Source organism: Saccostrea echinata, unplaced genomic scaffold (assembly GCF_033153115.1).
Source record: "Saccostrea echinata isolate AGI-Se365-2 ecotype Australia unplaced genomic scaffold, CSIRO_AGI_Sech_v1 ptg000008l, whole genome shotgun sequence".
NCBI classification, from domain to species: domain Eukaryota; kingdom Metazoa; phylum Mollusca; class Bivalvia; order Ostreida; family Ostreidae; genus Saccostrea; species Saccostrea echinata.
This window is the reverse complement of record NW_026889757.1, coordinates 3,913,759-3,931,802: the sequence shown is the minus strand read 5'-3', so window position 1 is coordinate 3,931,802 and position 18,044 is coordinate 3,913,759. Positions and strand designations below refer to the sequence as shown.

The 18,044-nt window shown below is 35.4% G+C and overlaps 2 protein-coding genes across 2 annotated transcripts; both read right to left on the bottom strand.

Annotated features, from left to right (window-relative positions):
* Positions 1-13,511: 13,511 nt before the first annotated feature.
* On the bottom strand, positions 13,512-14,873 carry LOC133181152 (uncharacterized). The gene is made up of 2 exons (XM_061315692.1): positions 14,675-14,873; positions 13,512-14,545 (listed from the first exon to the last, which is right to left on the bottom strand). Exons 1-2 carry the CDS (start codon positions 14,871-14,873, stop codon positions 13,512-13,514), a joined length of 1,233 nt encoding a protein of 410 aa, XP_061171676.1.
* A 309-nt stretch (positions 14,874-15,182) lies between these two features.
* LOC133181151 (uncharacterized) lies at positions 15,183-16,887 on the bottom strand. Its single transcript, XM_061315691.1, has 2 exons — positions 16,784-16,887; positions 15,183-16,656 (listed from the first exon to the last, which is right to left on the bottom strand). Exons 1-2 carry the CDS (start codon positions 16,885-16,887, stop codon positions 15,183-15,185), a joined length of 1,578 nt encoding a protein of 525 aa, XP_061171675.1.
* Positions 16,888-18,044: the final 1,157 nt, after the last annotated feature.

Sequence of the window (18,044 nt, the reverse complement as noted above, 5' to 3'; positions counted from 1 at the left end):
TTTTCAGAATAAAACGTCAGTGAAACTTTTGGTTTCTCTCTTGGTGTTGTAATGTTGAGTTTATGATAAGTGTCTCTAGTACGTACATTACAGTTTGCACCTGTGTCCATGAGAAACTGTACATCTGTGTCGTCTAACTGTAAGGTTATTGTATAATTTTCTATGGTGATGACACCAATGTCAATCATTCCTAAAAAATGAATCTTCACAGTCCGAGTCATTCTCGTCGGATTCAGTCAGAATGTTCACTGAACGACACTTATGTTTTCCTGGACGCTTTCCATGGAATTTTCCTCGCTGCCTTTCCCTCTATGAGCATAATATCCACCTCATGTACGGTTATACGTAAAGCTACATTCACAAACACATTCAAAATGGTTTCTCTTCCTACATCCTGAACGGATTTTGCCTATCGCTGGACACTCACCATGATTATTCTTCTTATATCCACACTGTCTACATTTGGATTATCTGATCGTTCTCCTTTGAATAAATGTTTTGTTGTGATACGGTTCACTTCACTCACCACGTACATTACTTGCTGCATTTCCGTTAGGTTCATTCATTGTTTTGAGTTGTGCTCTAGTGAGTTCATATAAATTTGCAATGTTTATAGCCTGAGCAAGTGTTAGGTCACTTTCTGTCGTGATAAACTTTTGTCTTATCTTAGCTGAACGTACCCCAAACACTACCCTGTCTCTAATCATTTCATCCGGATTCGTGTAACCACAGTCTTTCACTAAAACTTTTAAAACTGTAACGAATTCTTCACATGTCTCGTCTTTTTGCCGAGTTCTACACTGAAATTTGTATCTCGAGAACACTTTGTTAATTTTCGTCTGAAAATATGCTTGAAATTTCGTGTAATATGTCTCTAGTTTCTTTTTCTCATCGTTTGTGATGTGCCATGTACTATGAAAATCCCTACATTTCCCTCCTACCCAGATCATGAGGTTTTTGCAGTTTTCCTCCTCGGATTTTTCTTTGAACGGTCCGTTGAACTTCAGTGTGAGCTTTAAATTTCTTCCATGTTCCCGGAAGATCACCACTTTCCCTGTCAACTTTCGGGGTTGCACCAGTAAGAGATTCCACCGCAGCTAGGTGAAGGACGCCCATGAAATATATTCAGGGGAAAAGAATACGATTCAAATATTTTTGTACAGCATTAGTATTGATGAATGTGAAATGTGGTGTTTGCACGTGCATATATCGGGTCTCTGCTGAGTTCGGACAAAATGACATCGCTTACATCAGCTGTTTGTCACGTGACAGGTTTAAAATTAGAACAAACATGTACTACTACAAAGATCGTAAAAGTTCAACGATATACGGGTATCTTTTCGCTATAATTTTTTTTCTGTTTTCTTTAAGACAAATTCCTTAACATGAAAAGTGCTGGGAGCAACTTCCTCATGCTTGGTTAATTTCAGCCATAAATGTAATACACATTGGAATAGTGTTACTTTACGGAATAAATAAACAATGCACAACCAGCTCCCAGCACTTTTCGGAATAGTAGGAATAATAACTTAAAAAATTCAGAATTTATATTGATGCGGATATCGTTGAACTTTTGATATTTTCGAGGGGCTGGACCTGTCATTCTAGCACGTTACTGTACAAATGTGCTCCCTACGGCTATATATAAAGACTACAATTTTAGTTTGACAATAAAATGTGGATTAATATATTTCAGAATATGTCTCTATTTTGGTCCCACTACGCGTGTTTCGTATATATTTTTTATTTTTACAAGCTACTATAATAGCTTGATGCTTCTCAAGTACAGAGAAACTGCATGTCAAACTAAGAAATGACGTCATCTTAGTAAGTTCAGCGAGATCAAGCTGGCTTTCACACTATATACGCTAAGTGCTATTTGCACATCCATATATCCTTATAATATTTATGAGAAACGAAAGTATTTAGTGTGTTTTAATAGTATTTTTTCATCGAGATTCATTTGTATTGTTTTAACGTGATGTCATAATAGATTTCCTTTGCATAGACTGACGTATATATGGGAATCCTTAACCTAGCTGCGATATTTCTCTTTCTCGAGTGTTTAGGTCGAAGAATGCAAACTCCAGGATTCTTGATGACGCGCTAAATACGTGATTTCAGCCACTTTCTGACACAATGTAGTGTTCTCATGTAAGACTCCATTTTTAAACCAGAAAAACTGTATTTATTTTTAGAACCAAACATGATCATTTATAAACACATAGAAATCCGGAATACATAATATCAATTAGCATGTACATGACACCAAGTCGATAAAAATAGGTAGCAACTGTTCCTTCGCCAAGTGCTCGGCACTTTGAAGTGAAAGTTGTGGGTGTTTTGCATGAGACCTTAAAAACCGAGACCCCGTGTCATGGTAGGCGTTTGCACGATAAAGAACCCTCACTGCTCAATGGCACTGAGTGCCTAGTAAAGGTCTGAATTTGAAGCCCTTCACCGGTATATAGTGACGTCTCTGTATCAGTGAAAAATTCTTGACCGGGACATAAAACATCATACAATCATTTAATCAATCTAAGGTTTTAACCAAACTTAACAATTCATCAGGGGTCTTAACAGATATGTTTTCATTCTGTGTCTGAATACTATTAATACTAGGCTTAGTGATGTAGAGTTGTTGCCCCTTAACTGCTTCAAATTCTGTTGTCCAATCATAAATTGCTCTTAAATAACAATATCCCTATTTGAATATGCCATTTCTGGAAAAACTAATTTTCCTAATCTTCTAAGTGCAAAACCATAATCAGATGGATTTTCATTTTGTTTTCGTAGACACGATCTAAATTCTACCCTATGAGCATCGACTCAAACCTGCTAGATAAGATTGATTTTAGACTATCATAATCTTTTTTCTACTCTTTAGATAGGTCACCTAGAATTTTCTGTAACCCCCCCCCCTTTAAAGACATAACAGATTGCTGAGACTTCTCTTCATAAGACCAATTGTTCCAGTCAGACGCTTGCTCCAAATGAACTAAGTAATCTTGCCATGCCACACTTCTGCCATCAAACTTGTCTGGTTCTTTTTCTTTACGCTTAGGTCTACTAAGATTGACAGGGGTATTGGGCAGTGTAGACATGTTTGTATATGACCTACTTTGTATATGACCTACTTTGATTCTCACTTCTGTCACTCTGTGCAAACTTTATTTGTGCAGGTGAGGTACTCAAATTCTCTACTTCTCTCACTCTATCTAAGGGAGTCACTGTCTCTCTTTCAACTTCGTTCTTTCTCTCATGTCTCTATCATTGCCTTCTGCAAATGACACATAGAGTCTAAGAGTCTAAGTGTTTATTGTCTAAGAGTTTTCTCCAACTCACGCTTACATCTCTCATAGTCTGTAGTGAGGTCCTGCATCACATGTTCTAAATCTGAAATCTGTGAAATCATGCTAGTATCTAGATCACTCTAATGCATCTCATTCTCACATGAGAGGAGAAATAGGGCTGATTGACTCTTGTCATAAGCTAACGTCTAGCACCTTGACTAGAACTCAACCTGTCAACTCTAGGGTAGCTCTTCCTACACTATCAAAACCTGATTCTAGTGAAGTCATGGTTTCTATTCAGAAATCTTGGCCTCGGCACTAAAAACTACTGGAAGTAGAACTCTTTAATGATAAAGGTGACAAGGTTACTAGCCAACGCAGCTAAAAGTTGAATTGTATGCCTCCAGATATCACGATCAAGGTAAGAGAACTTCTGAAATATTATCAACTCTAAATGAGAACACTGTTGTAAGTCTTATGAATTTAATAAAATGAAACTTAACCTTTGAAAAGGATAACAAATAATAGATATTAAATAATCAAAATTTAACAAAGAGAAAAAGTCTTGAAAATTGTACAGGAATAAAGAAAGTTTTATCAAAAATATAATATATTTTGGCAGTGGAGTAAATAGTATACAATAACCTCAATGAATAAATAAATAGTTTATGAAAACTTAATAGAATGTGGAAGATCTATGAAAAATGAAGGACGCGAAGTAAAAATAATCTATGTCCCTACTGAGCCTCCATACCCAAAAAATAGCCAAAATCCTATTCTGTGTTAAATAAACACTGCTATAAATACCAGTAAAATAAAGAAATGAATGTAAGGAAAATGAGCTACATCACCCAATATGAAGTTTACTATCAACATTCTAGCTTTGAACTATGAAAAATGGCACTAAATCTAGACTACTACTAAAATTTACTACCCCCAGAAAATACACCTGTACCAAATATATGAAGGGTAAAAAAATAATAATAGCAAATAGTGGTTCTAGAAAATAGACCTGTTATCTACATATCCTTAGACCAGGCTGGACTTGTAAAGGGAACCTAACGTATTTATAAAACTCTAACATCTAACATCCTAACTTATCATAAAGTGCCCGCTTAGCACATGCTGAATGCCGTGTACCTTGAGGTTGGCATAAATTAGAGATAATGAGTCATGAGGAAGTGAAGTATACTGCTCGAACACAGTTTTAAATACCTTAGCTATAGGCCCCAAAATAAAAGCCAATAAATATCACAGATCCTACAACTAACTTAAATATTCACAAAACAACAATCAAAAGTACTGCCAACATGGATGACACTTCCTGTTTAAAAGTAAAACATGAGGAATGTCTTCACATGACATGCCATATTTTAAAATACAAGTAATAAAGAGGGTTTTACATAAGTAACAACTGAAAACATAAGGAAAATAGAAGGCTATTGTCATACTGGAATAGCAGCAAATACTTCTAAAATATAATTTACGAAACACGAGTGAAAGTATAAGAAAAATCATGTCTTACGAGTGAAAAAAAATTCCATATCCAACTGAAAAATATTATTTTCTGTTCAAATTATTACATTTTCTTTGATTTTCCCTTTGCCTCTATCTTTTCTTAACACAGTGCCATAGGCTGTGACGTCATAGTTGAGCAGTTGAGACGTCATAGCTTAGCAAATGTGAAATTGAAAACATTGTAACATGGATTTTAGCAACATATTTGGGAAGAAATTGGTAGTTTCAGTCTCTGTCAAGGCGGTTTAGTTACTATCTCTGTCTTATAATTGGCCAGAAATTATATGCTGAAAGGACAAAGAAACGCATGAGAAACATAATACTAGTATGCGAAATAATTTTGACTGTGTGGCCGAAAATTATGAAAACTGGTCAGAGGTGTATTTTGGTTACCTTGCACTTATATCGGTGTTCAAAACTATTCAACCGTGAAATGTATCACGTCACGTAGAGAAAGTTGTAAAAAGCCAAAATCACGTGCATATTGATGATGACAATTCTGTAAACACATTTTTGTAGTACCAACTGATGTACTGGAGATATAGACATCATTATTTGCAATCAGTATGAATTTCTTGCAATCATGGTATGGCTGATGAAAGTTTCACTGGGTCTAGTAATTGAATTTGATAAGTGACTGAAAACATGTTGCTGTGCAGCTTTTTTTTTAGTTGTCAGAGAGTAACTTGAAAGGTTTCCAACCAACAGTGACGGTGACGTCGGCGCGTAACAACGTCACATCAATATGGGGCTTTTCACCATGCCACCTCTGTAATTGTCGAGGCATTACCACTGAAACCGATGTTAATACGGTAGGAAATCATAATTTTAACATCCACCCTAAAACTGACAGAAACCCATTGCTCTATTTTGGTCCGCGAGCTCGGCAACTTTACGTCGGTATTATTCTCACTCGCGCACGTATGCCTAATTTTATTTAGCATGTTCACCCCGGGAAAATGTAACCAATATTTGCCAAGACTTTCTTACAAACATTCACATTTACAAAATCAGTTGGATTCTATAAATTTATCTTTTTTCCTCAATCGAAAACCTGTGGGTTTTACTGGACGGAAGGGTTTGAAGGTTTTGAAATGCTCCAACTACTCTCGACCAAATTAGGGCTACCCTGTAGGAAGGGTTGAATAATATACCTAAGAGAAAGATAAATGCACTGACGGACACCATGCACGGGAGAACCAAGGCTTTCAGTCATTCTGCGATAAATGGACCAATTCAGAGTATAAAACATGAAAAAAATAATTGTTTCAAATAGCAAAAGGAATATCATAATTCTATAAAGGACATATCAGTGAACTTGAAAACAAAGAATTGTCCACAAATTTCAAGATACCATTGATTTTAAGGTAATGTTCTGGAAGTTAATGCTTGATCAAGCCTTATTATTTTTTAAATAAACTGAATTTGACCAATTTTTTATTTCTAATGTTCAGTAAAGAACGCTAAAGTATGATTCATGAAGTCTTGCATGAATCCGAATTTAAATTATTTTTTTGGGAAAAATATCGTTACGGAAGTTAATCGTTACGGAAGTTAATTCCCCAGCAATAAAAGTTAAAATTCTCTTCAATGGTTAAAATCAAAGTTTGTTTTAGGATATTAAACAAAAGTATGAAGCATTTCGCTCCCAAAATAATAAAAATTTTTATACCTTAAATGCTAAAACTTTCCTAAATTACCGTTACGAAAGTTAAACTTTTAAGAGAGACAACTGTTTTTGTCTAATTCATTTTGTTATGTCGAAAATGTAATCATCTAAAATAGCTGACTCGCAACTAGAATCGATGATATAAGGTTCCCCGGTCACTTTCAGATAAGTTTCAGTTCTTTCTGAAATCTGCATTCTATGCGTGAAATTTAAAACAAAATCGTTACGGAAGTCAATCGATTTTAAGCGACATGCTTATGATTTCGCATGAAAGGAGATCCATGCATTTCTTTGCGAGAAGTGGTTTGATTTCTTTTTATATAGGATAAAAGACCTTTTTTAACATTCATTGCAATCTATTCGGAACGATTTTAAGGCTGAAAATTTCATCTTGAAATTTGTAAATAATAGCATCTATTTGTGTATACAAAATAGATGCCTTTATTTTACGAGAAAAGTATATTTGCAGGGACCTATATACTAGTATATAGGTCCCTTGTACGTTGGCTTTTAAGAGTCGGGCTTGGATGACACAGCAAGTGTTGTCTATATAAAGGGTCGGGTTTGTTCTTCACATTCCTTTTTGCTGAACCTTTCAAAGGTAAAGACGCATATCAAATGCTTGCAAAGAATACATCTAATTTTTGCTTTGTAATTTTAAAAAATCGTATAATTTTCCATTTATGAATTGTTTTTCAACCATTTTAAAGCTTTTATTACTGTTGATGTTTATTAAATAAGGCGGATGATGTTGGATTCAAATTTTTACGAAGCAGACGACGCACACGCGGTTATGCCAAAAAATAATTAATTTACCTTTGTATTGTTATTAAATGATCAAATATTGGTTATCAACATTAATTATTGTCTTTTTGTTTCATACTGCGTCGAAGTCGGAAAATGCAAACCCAGAATAGGGGAACAACAATATGGAAACTCGGTCGGACCTTTTTGTGGACACAGTGAGGATGGGCCCCAATATAAGTCAAAGAAAAGAATCGCAAATAGTCTGTGAACCAGTTGGAAAACCAGACATTGAATATATGTATCATCACAATCCAATACATCAGGTACATCCACCACCTTTGAAATACATAAATCAGTTGAATGTGTACATGTATCATGATTAATCTTTGCCATTGTAGAATGAGACCAAAATATAAGCAATAGACTGCTTATACAGTGTATAGATATTGCTTCTAAAAAAAATCATTGCTTAAAGTGTTAACTTTCAAGCTTATGGTGTAGAATTTATTTCTGTTTTTTTCTAAAGAAAGGGGGGGGGGCTTACCAAAAAAAAAAAAAAAACTATTAAGTTTCAAACAAAAGTACCAGAAAGTCAAGTTGAAAACAAAATATATTTAGATATAACTAACCAGTTAATCCTACAAAATTATGTCACAATAAAATAATCTTTCAAAAATACATTCAAATCATATTATAATTTTACCATAGAATTCTCTCTAAATAAGGACAAAAGACTTGCAGTTGCCTGGAATTGTTCAAAACTAAGGTCAAAATAATTCAATAGATTTTGCTTAGATGCTATTGTTAGGTGCACATTGTACAGCAGCCTTAACTTTGCCATATGTCCGGTTATATTAGTAGAATGTTCTGGACCTATTATATATTTATATTAGCTGGTTTCTATTTGTGAGAGGATTAAATTTAGTTTTTGTATAAATTCAGGTACTAAGTAATATAACCGATACAATGTTCTGTGTTATTGTAAAAGTAGAACTTGGTGAATATTTCAAATCCAACTATTAGGCACTACTTACAACAGGGCTCAGACTAAACAATCTTTAGTATGTGATGTATTTAAATAAAAGGGAGAATCAAACCACCTATCTTGCCCAGAGAAGAGTATTGTTATATTTATTTAAATGCTCCAGGGCTTTCCTGGATTTCAGTGCTTTGTATTCATGAAATTTTAGACTAATGTTGTGAAAATTTAGGAGGCTCTGATATATAGGTAAGTCATAAGATCAGTTGCATATCAGTAGTTATTACAGATTTACACAGCTTCCAACTCAATATATATGACTTGAAACAGGGGGATCTTAATTGTGTGGGGTCTGGGAGCAGTAATCTTCTAGAAAGGGCCTTTCTCAAATCTCGTATCTTTAGGTGCTCTCGATGAGGATTCTATTTGCTAGCTATTAAATTGGAAAAAATGAACTTGTAATACAAAAAGTGGGGGGGGGGGGGATTTATCATTGTTTAACCACATAATTTATCAATCTCATTGATTAAGTTTGAATGAAAAGGAAAATGCAAAATATTTTTAGATAAACATCCATTTTCTATTACTGGAATAAGGATATCTTTGTTATGATCCTGTAGAGTGCAAATGAAATGTTGGAAATTGCAACATCTTGTACAAGAATGTTTTTGTGATCACTTATTTATGAATACATGTATACCTTAATGACCAATTATTAAATCAAAAAAGTCAATACAGTCAAACCTCATTGTCTTGAACTTATGGGACAAGAAATAACTTTCAATTGAGATATCGGATATTTGAGATGTCAAGGGTAAAATGCTCGAGGAGTAGGTGTCAATCTGGAGTAACCATGTAATTTAAGATTTCAGTTTTCCAAATAGCAGTTAAAATTACAATTACTTCTGTAAAGCAATTAAAACTTATAGAACATTCATCCGATTGTATGTTGCAAAATGAATATATGGCTTTATTTTAATTATATTTAGTTGTCTCTAGACATCAGAAGTGACCCAAAGAAAGACTTTGTCAAGTACATGTACCTTAAATTCTTAATAATGTAGCAATTATTTCTCATAAGTCCTAGAAGGATGCTTAAATTTTGTAATTTTATAGAGATAATGCTGATTGTTTGACTTCGGGCATTGGGCTTACATTTTAAGGTGTTTGGATCTGAAAACTCCTTGCAAGTTGCTTATATTTTGTAATTTTGTACATGTATATAATGCTGATTCTAAGACTTCAGGGTGTGCATTTGGTTTACATTTTTAATGAGTTTGGTTTTGTTTTTAATCAGAACACCAGAAAAATATAATTTCCTTTTTTGGATCAAGTCCATATTGATAGCAGTACTAGTTACATTCAGGCTCATTGCATATGAAAATATATCTCCAATTGGTGTCATTAATAATCAAACATCTATACCTAAAAGAATTTTATACTTTGCTATGCATTTTGTACTACACTGGAACAATATGGTCATGCAGAGCTGTATAGAGTTCTGATGCGCATACATGTGTCACAGGCATTAATAATGTTTATTGAAAGACTCTTTATCAGAGGTAAAGGAATTAGCACATAAATAAAGATTAGTTGAGTATACCAGTATGACAAGCATCTGTAATAAAATTGTAGCCTAAAAATCACACGTTCAAATTGGCACTGTCAAAGTGCCAGATATCTTCATTGCAGCTAAACTGGTTATTGGTAAGTATAAATTTGAATAAACTTGTTACATGTATCAAGTAATGTATCTTTTTCTAGGAATATCATTAAGACCAGCATATGTTTTCAAAATATCATTATAATTGACAGTTCTACAACCATTGGTAACCATCACTAAGTAGTGAGATCTATTCTTATAATTGTGTAATCCACATTTGTGTTGGGAATCTCCCAAGAAACTACATATTTGGGTATCAATAAGAATATAGTAAGATTCAACCTTGAAACTCGAGGTTTTGAAATGTAATTAAGGATTTCAAATAGCTCTGCTTAAATTTGCTAATTAGAGAGTGAATGTGTCACCTTCGGTGACATGAAACTTGGTTCATCAAATAGCAGCATATGCATTGGCTTTCCTAGCAATTTTCATGGATTGAGAATTATGCTATATGTAATGATAATGAATGAAACTCCCCCTATTTGGTTATAAATCTCCAGATATTTGTTTTGATGAATTACAACCTATATATAAAACTTGCCTTGGAATGCAATCTTTTTAATATTAAATGACGAAAAGTTGATAGTTCCGTTCGAATTTAAAAATCTGAAGCAAAGCTTCATTACAAAATGTGGTGAAAGAGCTTGCTAAGTCTTTATCAAGTAAATTTATAAATATTAATTTTGCCATTTTCTGATTTCGTCCTCATCTTGCGTGAGGTTGTGAAACTTGTACTTTCAGGTTCTAAGATACATGTACACGTAATAAGATGTTTTTAAGGAAGCTCTAAACACTGCACACTAAAGGGTACTATTTGTAGGATAGTTTTATTGAGTTAGAGTGATCTGCCCTTAGAAGAAAAATATAATAAATGGGAATCAATAGTTACTGACACAATTTGTTATGAATCAAAGTATTTTAATGTTTTGTTAGACCAAGATTAAGTAATTGAATACATCATTTCCATTAATTTTCCCGATGTAAGTAAACAACAGTGATTTCTGTTCACAGATAGTTCGTTGTCTTTGAACTGTTGAATATTTTTCCTGCAGAAATAGGGCAGGTACCCTATGTTGAAAATGAACTAGATACACTGAATATGTGCACCTTTATATGAAATATATTTCTCAAAGTCCAAAAAGCATTTTTGATTAGTGTTTAGAGCTTCCTTAAAGCTGAAAATCTTAAGACAGAATTAAGAAAAAATGAACAACAATTCCAGTGGGGAAAATGTAGTTTTTGGCTTAGGGAGTTATTGAACTTCATCAATGTCATATGATGAGGATATGATCAGATTATTATTTATATTTCATATAAAAAATTGATAATTTAATTTTTTTGAAAAGTATCACAAAAAGGTGAATATTTTAAATTAGCAAAGGTCATTAATTAATAAAATAAGGTGTACAGCATTTAACCATACTTTTACTAAAGTTGAATCACGACAAATTATATATATCGGTGATGTTAAAATTAATGTAGCAACATGTTAACCCCGAATTAAGATTTATAAATAGTGATGTGGATTCACAATAAACATCTTGTAAAAGTGGAAAAGACATAACATATTTTTAAGTCTATACCAATGCTTATCATTGATCATGTTATGTCAAATGTAGGGAAAATGTACCCAATTCAGATAGTACAGCAATTTAGTTGCATATTTATGTATACCGAGAATTGATTTGCATAATTTCAGTTTATCACAGATTAAATTGGATTACACCCTGTCCAACCCCAGGTATGCTATTTTGTCTTAGTAAATGGGTTAAAATAACCCCAATTTTCTATGTGCATACAATACAATAAAATAAATAAATAGAATACGAATAATAGAATGGTCAAAAATGTGAAAAGTGGTTTTAATGTCTGGATTTGGTGAAATTAATTTTTTCCCGTTTATAAGCAGTGATTTTAATTCTTTTTGATAAAGTTAATATACGTTTAAGATAAAGAGAAAGAGCACGAGACGCAAAATATTACACATAGGTATTTGTATTCAGACACACTATATGACAGTCGCCCGCGTGGCGCAGTGGTTAGAGCGTCTGCTCTAGAGTCGTGAAGTAAGGAGTTGATACTTACGTCGCGGGTTCGAATCCCACTGTGGGACGTGGAGACCGGTCCTTCGGATGAGACCGTATAAACCAAGGTCCCTTGTCGCAGTAGGTGCTGGCACGAAAAAGATCCCTCACTGCTCAATGGCCGTAAGTGCCGAGTATAGGACAAAATTTGCAGCTCTCCACCGGCAAGTGGTGGCGTCTCCATATGAGTGAAAAAATTTCGAGAGGAACGTTAAAGAACATACAAACAAACAAAACAAACACTTTATGACATACGAGGGTTGATCCAACAGTTTGTGTAATTTCTTTCTAAAATTTTATTGTGATGTGATTAAAGCGAACAATAGACATATCTATAAAGTAGAGCCATTGTGCAACAACACTGGAAAATTTCACCACGTTCCAATTACCATTAAGGTCACACGAGTTTTCTTAACATGGAAAGTTATAAAATCCGTAGGAGACTTCGACGTAACGTCAAGGTAGGTATGTCACGTTACGTTTTAGGAGCATCTCGCCCTTACGTTCAAATATACTTCAAAATTTACAAAATTACAAAACACTGCATTCATTTCTCCATTTCTGCTCTCGAAAAAACCTGGTTACCCATCTCGCACCAACTTTCTTTATATTTTGATCATTTTTCAAAATACGCTCCGTCGTTCCGTACCATGTTCCGATTTCAGGAGGAATGTCAAGCACAGTACATCGGCGGTCCACGTCCTTTGATGTTCTCAATTTGTCTATGAGGAAAAAACGACCTTGCAAAAGGCAGCCATACCTTTCAACATTTTCCACGGAAATTCTATTTTCCTTAAATTTCTCACGCCAATTGAAAACCAATTGCTTACTGCACTTTTGTCCTTATCATTAGTATATGTGTTGAGTGTTCTCGAAATTTTCACAAAACTTACTACCTGACCGAATTTCGACGTTGTCTTATGATGTATGTCCTGATGAACAACAAATCACCAATTTAAAATCTAAATATCCAGTAAAATCGATAGAACGTTCATACAAAGGTTTATAAGAGTTTAAGCATTCGTAATTATGGCATCATTTTCTTTTCATGTACCATTTAGCACGTTTTTTTTCTCACAGTGAGTATTTAAGAAATAAATAACAAGTTTTAAGAACTTCACTGGGAAATGAGGTGGGTCGGTCACGTGAACAAATCCTGTGAAGGCCGAAGGCCTTCTCAGAAGAATTGATTACGTACCGACCCACTTCATTTCCCAGTGAAGTTTTTAAACTTGTTATTTATTACTTATATATACATTTGAGGCGGACAGTCGAATATAATCGAATGTAAATATTGCACTAACTGTTCGTTGTAGAATTTGACAATGTTGTGGAATGAAATAAAAGACGTCTTAATCGTATAGTGGTTTATTTGAGACTTGTTATTATCTATAGAAACGTAACGTAAGGTATTATGACGTCACAACAAAGTTAACGTTACATAAACTCGCGGATAATCCTTGCCACCCCGGGCACCAAAATGAATAGTAAAATTTTAAAAAGTTCATATTAAATTAACAGTTCCAGTGAAATAAAAAGCAAGTTCATAATCATTAAATTAAGAGGTCCATTCACTGATTCTTTCTTTGGCTTTTGTTTTTGATACTCGATCAGAAGATTGTATTTGAAGTTCGTTCTCATTCACTTCGATTGGATATAGTTTCAAAATTGGTCTATTGGTAAGTCCATTTTTGGTCCGTAAAGTGACAGCTCTGACGAATCCGTCTCTCCCCTGTATGAGTTCCTCCACGACAGCTAGTTTCCACATGATCCGAGGTTTCTCCTCATGGATTTGGACAATGTCACCGACTTTAATATTCTGCGACCTTCTTCCATTTGATGTATGGTACTCTCTCAGTGATGTCAAATATTCTCTCTTCCAGCGGCTCCAAAAGTGATTTAAAATAGTATTCTGATTATCCAATCGTTGGTTTAGACGACGACATGTCAATGAATGACAGTCGTTTGAATTCTCTGGGTCCTCTGTTGGGTATTGGAAGGAAGTCAGTCTTCTTCCGTACAGCAAATGTGATAGTGTTAATGGCTCTGGATCCTCGAGGTTCGATGAAACGTATGTTAACGGACGGTCATTTACTATCGCTTCAACCTCTGTGACTACAGTTTGTAAGGTTTCTAAATCGATGTATGAACGGCCGATTATTTTCTTCAGTGTGGATTTGGTAATTCCTATGAGTCGTTCCCAAAAACCTCCATACCATGGAGCTGCCTTTGGAAAGAATTTCCAATTAACTCCCATATTTGCGAGTTCTTCTTTAATAGTTTTAGATTCAAATAGTTGTTGCAGGTAATTCGCTGCGGACTTGAAAGTTGGTGCATTATCTGAGATGATTATCTTAGGCACGGACCTTCGGCTTGCAAATCTACGGAACGCCCGTAAAAATGACTGTTCGGATAAATCATTGACTGTCTCTAGATGAATTGCTCTTGTATTAGCGCATGTAAATAGGCAAATATAAGCTCTGGATTGTCTTCGGCTCCGTTCCTTGACGAATAAAGCTCCAGTGAAGTCTACTCCCGTAGTAGTGAATGGCGTTGATTCCTCTGTACGAAAATAGGGTAAAGGCGGTAGCTCTGGTGAGGAATAGTGTTATCCATTTACAGTTCTGCAAATTACGCAATTCCGAGTGACAGAATTTACAGCCTGTCTGATTGCTGGTATTCAAAACTTTTGTCGGATGTATGACACTGTCGCATTCGTACCAGAATGGCCACTCCGCTGATGAGCGTCTCTGATGATCAAGTGTGTAACAGTGTCCTTCTTTGGAAGTAAATAAGGGTTCTTTGTCTCGTTGTCTATTTTGGCATAGCAAATCCTACCTCTACAGTGTATGCATCCATCAGTATCAAGAAATAGACGAAGTTGTCTGATAAGAGATGGTTTGGCTCCATTGGAATTCATTTTCATAATCTCCTCGGAAAACGCGTTCTTTTGACATCCTTTTATTTAGTTCTTTTCGGCTCTGTACAGCTCTTCGGATGTTAAACTGTTGAGTTCCCTGTCGCATGTGTGAACTCGACAATTTTTCACAAATCGTAATACAAAATGCAACTACATGTAATATTTTTTTTTATAATCCCTGAATCTTGATACGTCGATGACGTTCAGAATGTTTTCAGGTTCAGTAGTAAGGTCGTTTGACGTTGTCGTGCATTTCTCTTGTGTCTCCATTTCAGACTGTACTGAGGTCGGTTGTGGGTTCCAACATGGCTATGCCTCTCTGTTGTAAATCCATGATGGTCCATGTTTCCATAAGGCACTGTTCATAAATGAAGTTGCGTCAAGTCCTCGAGTCAGAAGATCAGCAGGGTTGTCATGTGTTGGACAGTATTTCCATGTGAATGCACTACGTAATTCGCGAATTTCGAATATTCTGCTTGACACAAATTTTTTCAACAGTCTTTTGCTAGATAACCAGTGTAACACAATTTGGCTGTCTGACCAGTAGACAATATTCATTTTTGGTAATGAGTTTTGCAGGTGATTTCCTAGTCTTGCGACATTTAGTGCTGCCATCAATTCTAACTGTGGAAATGTGAGTGATTTAAGTGGTGCAACTGTATTTTTTGCCATGACTAATTTCGATTCGCTTCTGTTGCAGATATATGCAGCAGCTCCATAAGACTTTGTACTAGCGTCTGCAAAGATGTGTAGTGTTGTTTCACCGTCCACCTTGTTAAAATATTTCCTCGGAAATTGAACTGATAATGCGATGTTAAGATCATTTGCAAGAGAATTCCAAGTCTTACAAATTTCATCTGGTACTGGGTTGTCCCATTCATACCTTTGTTTCCAAAGTGACTGTAACAATATCTTGGCTCTCACCGTGACTGGGCTCAGGATACCAAGTGGATCGTATATTTGTGATGAGTATTGTAGTATCAATCTCTTTGTAACGGTCTCAATTTTTGGTATTTCTCGTTTCGCAAATGACAGTTTGTCGTTCATTGGGTCCCAGCGTAATCCTAGTAATTTTTTTAAATCGTCCGAGTCGTGCAATCCATTATGCATGGCTTCTGTGTGAAGTAGCTTACTGTTTGATGCCCATGATCTAAGTTTCATTCCTGCATCCATCATGATCTTCCTTGATTCCCGAAAGTACTCAATAGCATCAGTTTCACTTGCAAAACTGGATATTACGTTATCCACACACAGATCTCTCCTCAGAATACCTGCACTTGTAGAGTTCTTGTTCTGCAGATGCTTCAGAATTGTCGCATTTAAGATAAATGGGGAGCAAGTGGCTCCAAACAGCACTGCTTTGAAACGGTAAGGCACTAATGAACTGTTGAGATCATTCGGGTCCTTCAACCAAAGGAATCTCGTTGCATCTCGGTCATTCTCATGTAAACCAAAGTGCAGAAATGCTTTTTCAATATCAGTGGTTATAGCAAATTCGTGTAATCGAAATCTTGTCAGAACTGATGTCAAATCATTTAAGATGAGTTGCGTTGAATCCAAGCAGTCGTTAAGGCTCGGCTTGTCACGTGATTCGCGGCAGCTACAGTAATATATTATCCTGATAGGTGTGGTGCTGGAATCTTTTTTGACATAGTGGTGTGGAATATAATGTACCACAGAGGACGTTGTTGTATCCTCTGGAACCTTTTCTATGAATCCTTTTCGTTCCTGTTCCTCGATTATCTCACTGTATTTCTTCAAAAGTTCTGGGTTGCTACTCAGTCTGTTGATAGTACTTGGGTTCTTTCAGTGCAATTCCATAATTCGACGGTAGCTCAGAATGGTCATGTTTCCATGGCAACTTTGCGTAGTATTTGTCGTTTCGAAACTCGATGCATTTATCTTGGTACATCTTGACTTTATCACTGGACTCGTTCTTATCTGGTGTGTCCGTGATTCCAATGTTCTCTAATTCCCAGAAGCGTTGCAGTGCTTGTTCTATTGATGTATGCATAGCTATAACGTTGTATATGTGATCACTGACATTGTTTGTACAAGATGATTGAGAAGTTGGTCCTGAAAGCAGAAATCCAATCTTCGACTTCACAGCAGTTGGTCCCGGTCCCCGGATGACTTGGTTTTCTACAATTCTCCAGTAATGATCTGCTCCAATTAAAAATGAAATTACAAATTCGCTGTCAGCTGAAACCGGATGTGCTAACTTGAGTCCTTGAAGGTATGGCAGTCTTTTTACTTCAGAAGAGTGGTAGCTGGTTAGAGGGCTTGCTATGGATGGTACTAACAGAACATTAATAGCAATCAATTCTCCCGAGTCGGTTATCAAATCGATGGTTGCACTATCTAGATACTGGACACTTCCATTTTTCCCAAAAGTAGCTAGTTTAATTGCTTCAGTTTTCCTGGAACACTTCTAGTATACCGGTCCCTATGAGTATGGCGCTAAAATAGGTGCCGCCGAAGGCGGCGTACATAATAATACGATCGCGTGAGCGATCGATAAAAAGGCCACAAATCGCAAAATTGAGCCAAAATTCGTATTCCTTGTGAAAAATTGGGTTTAAAAAACTGGTTTTTAAACACAGTTTTTAAAAAAAAAAAACAAAAAAAAACTGGTTTTTAAACACAGTTTTTTAAAATGAGAATTAAAAGATTTCGTAAAATAACGTACTTGTTTAGTAGGTAAAACTCCATCTCGCGTTGTTTAGGAATATGGTCACATGATCAATTTTTGACGTAATCTCATAAATATTCATGACGTGCGTCACTTGTGTTTTGACGTAATGAAGAAATAGTTGATAGGACTCAAAGTGAAATGCTACTAAAATTGCGAGATTTTTGTGAGAAATGCAGAGATTTAACAAGTTGGAGCTAATTACTAGTAGTTGGTTGATTGGATTGTGCATCATCATCGATTTGAAAGGAAAAACATTCTGAATATGAACATTCGGAGGTTGGGATATCGAGCTCAAGTAAACGGTAAGTCGCTTTTACCAATAATTAACCTGCCTAAACTTAGCGCACAATATCGGGCATGTTTCGATATTAAACCAAGGCTAATTCATCAAAGTTTCGGTCACAAAACTTTCCTGTTTTTTGTAAGCAAAAATTGTATGAATAAGCCCAAAGTGATGGAGATGCGAGCATGGGTGC

Coding starts and splice junctions, on each gene's coding strand:
- LOC133181152 (XM_061315692.1), bottom strand. CDS start 14,873: ATGAATTCCAATGGAGCCAAACCATCTCTTATCAGACAACTTCGTCTA. Junction 14,546..14,674: donor TCAGCGGAGTGGCCATTCTG/GTACGAATGCGA, acceptor ATTCCTCACCAG/AGCTACCGCCTTTACCCTAT.
- LOC133181151 (XM_061315691.1), bottom strand. CDS start 16,887: ATGCATACATCAATAGAACAAGCACTGCAACGCTTCTGGGAATTAGAG. Junction 16,657..16,783: donor TCCAGTGATAAAGTCAAGAT/GTACCAAGATAA, acceptor TACTATCAACAG/ACTGAGTAGCAACCCAGAAC.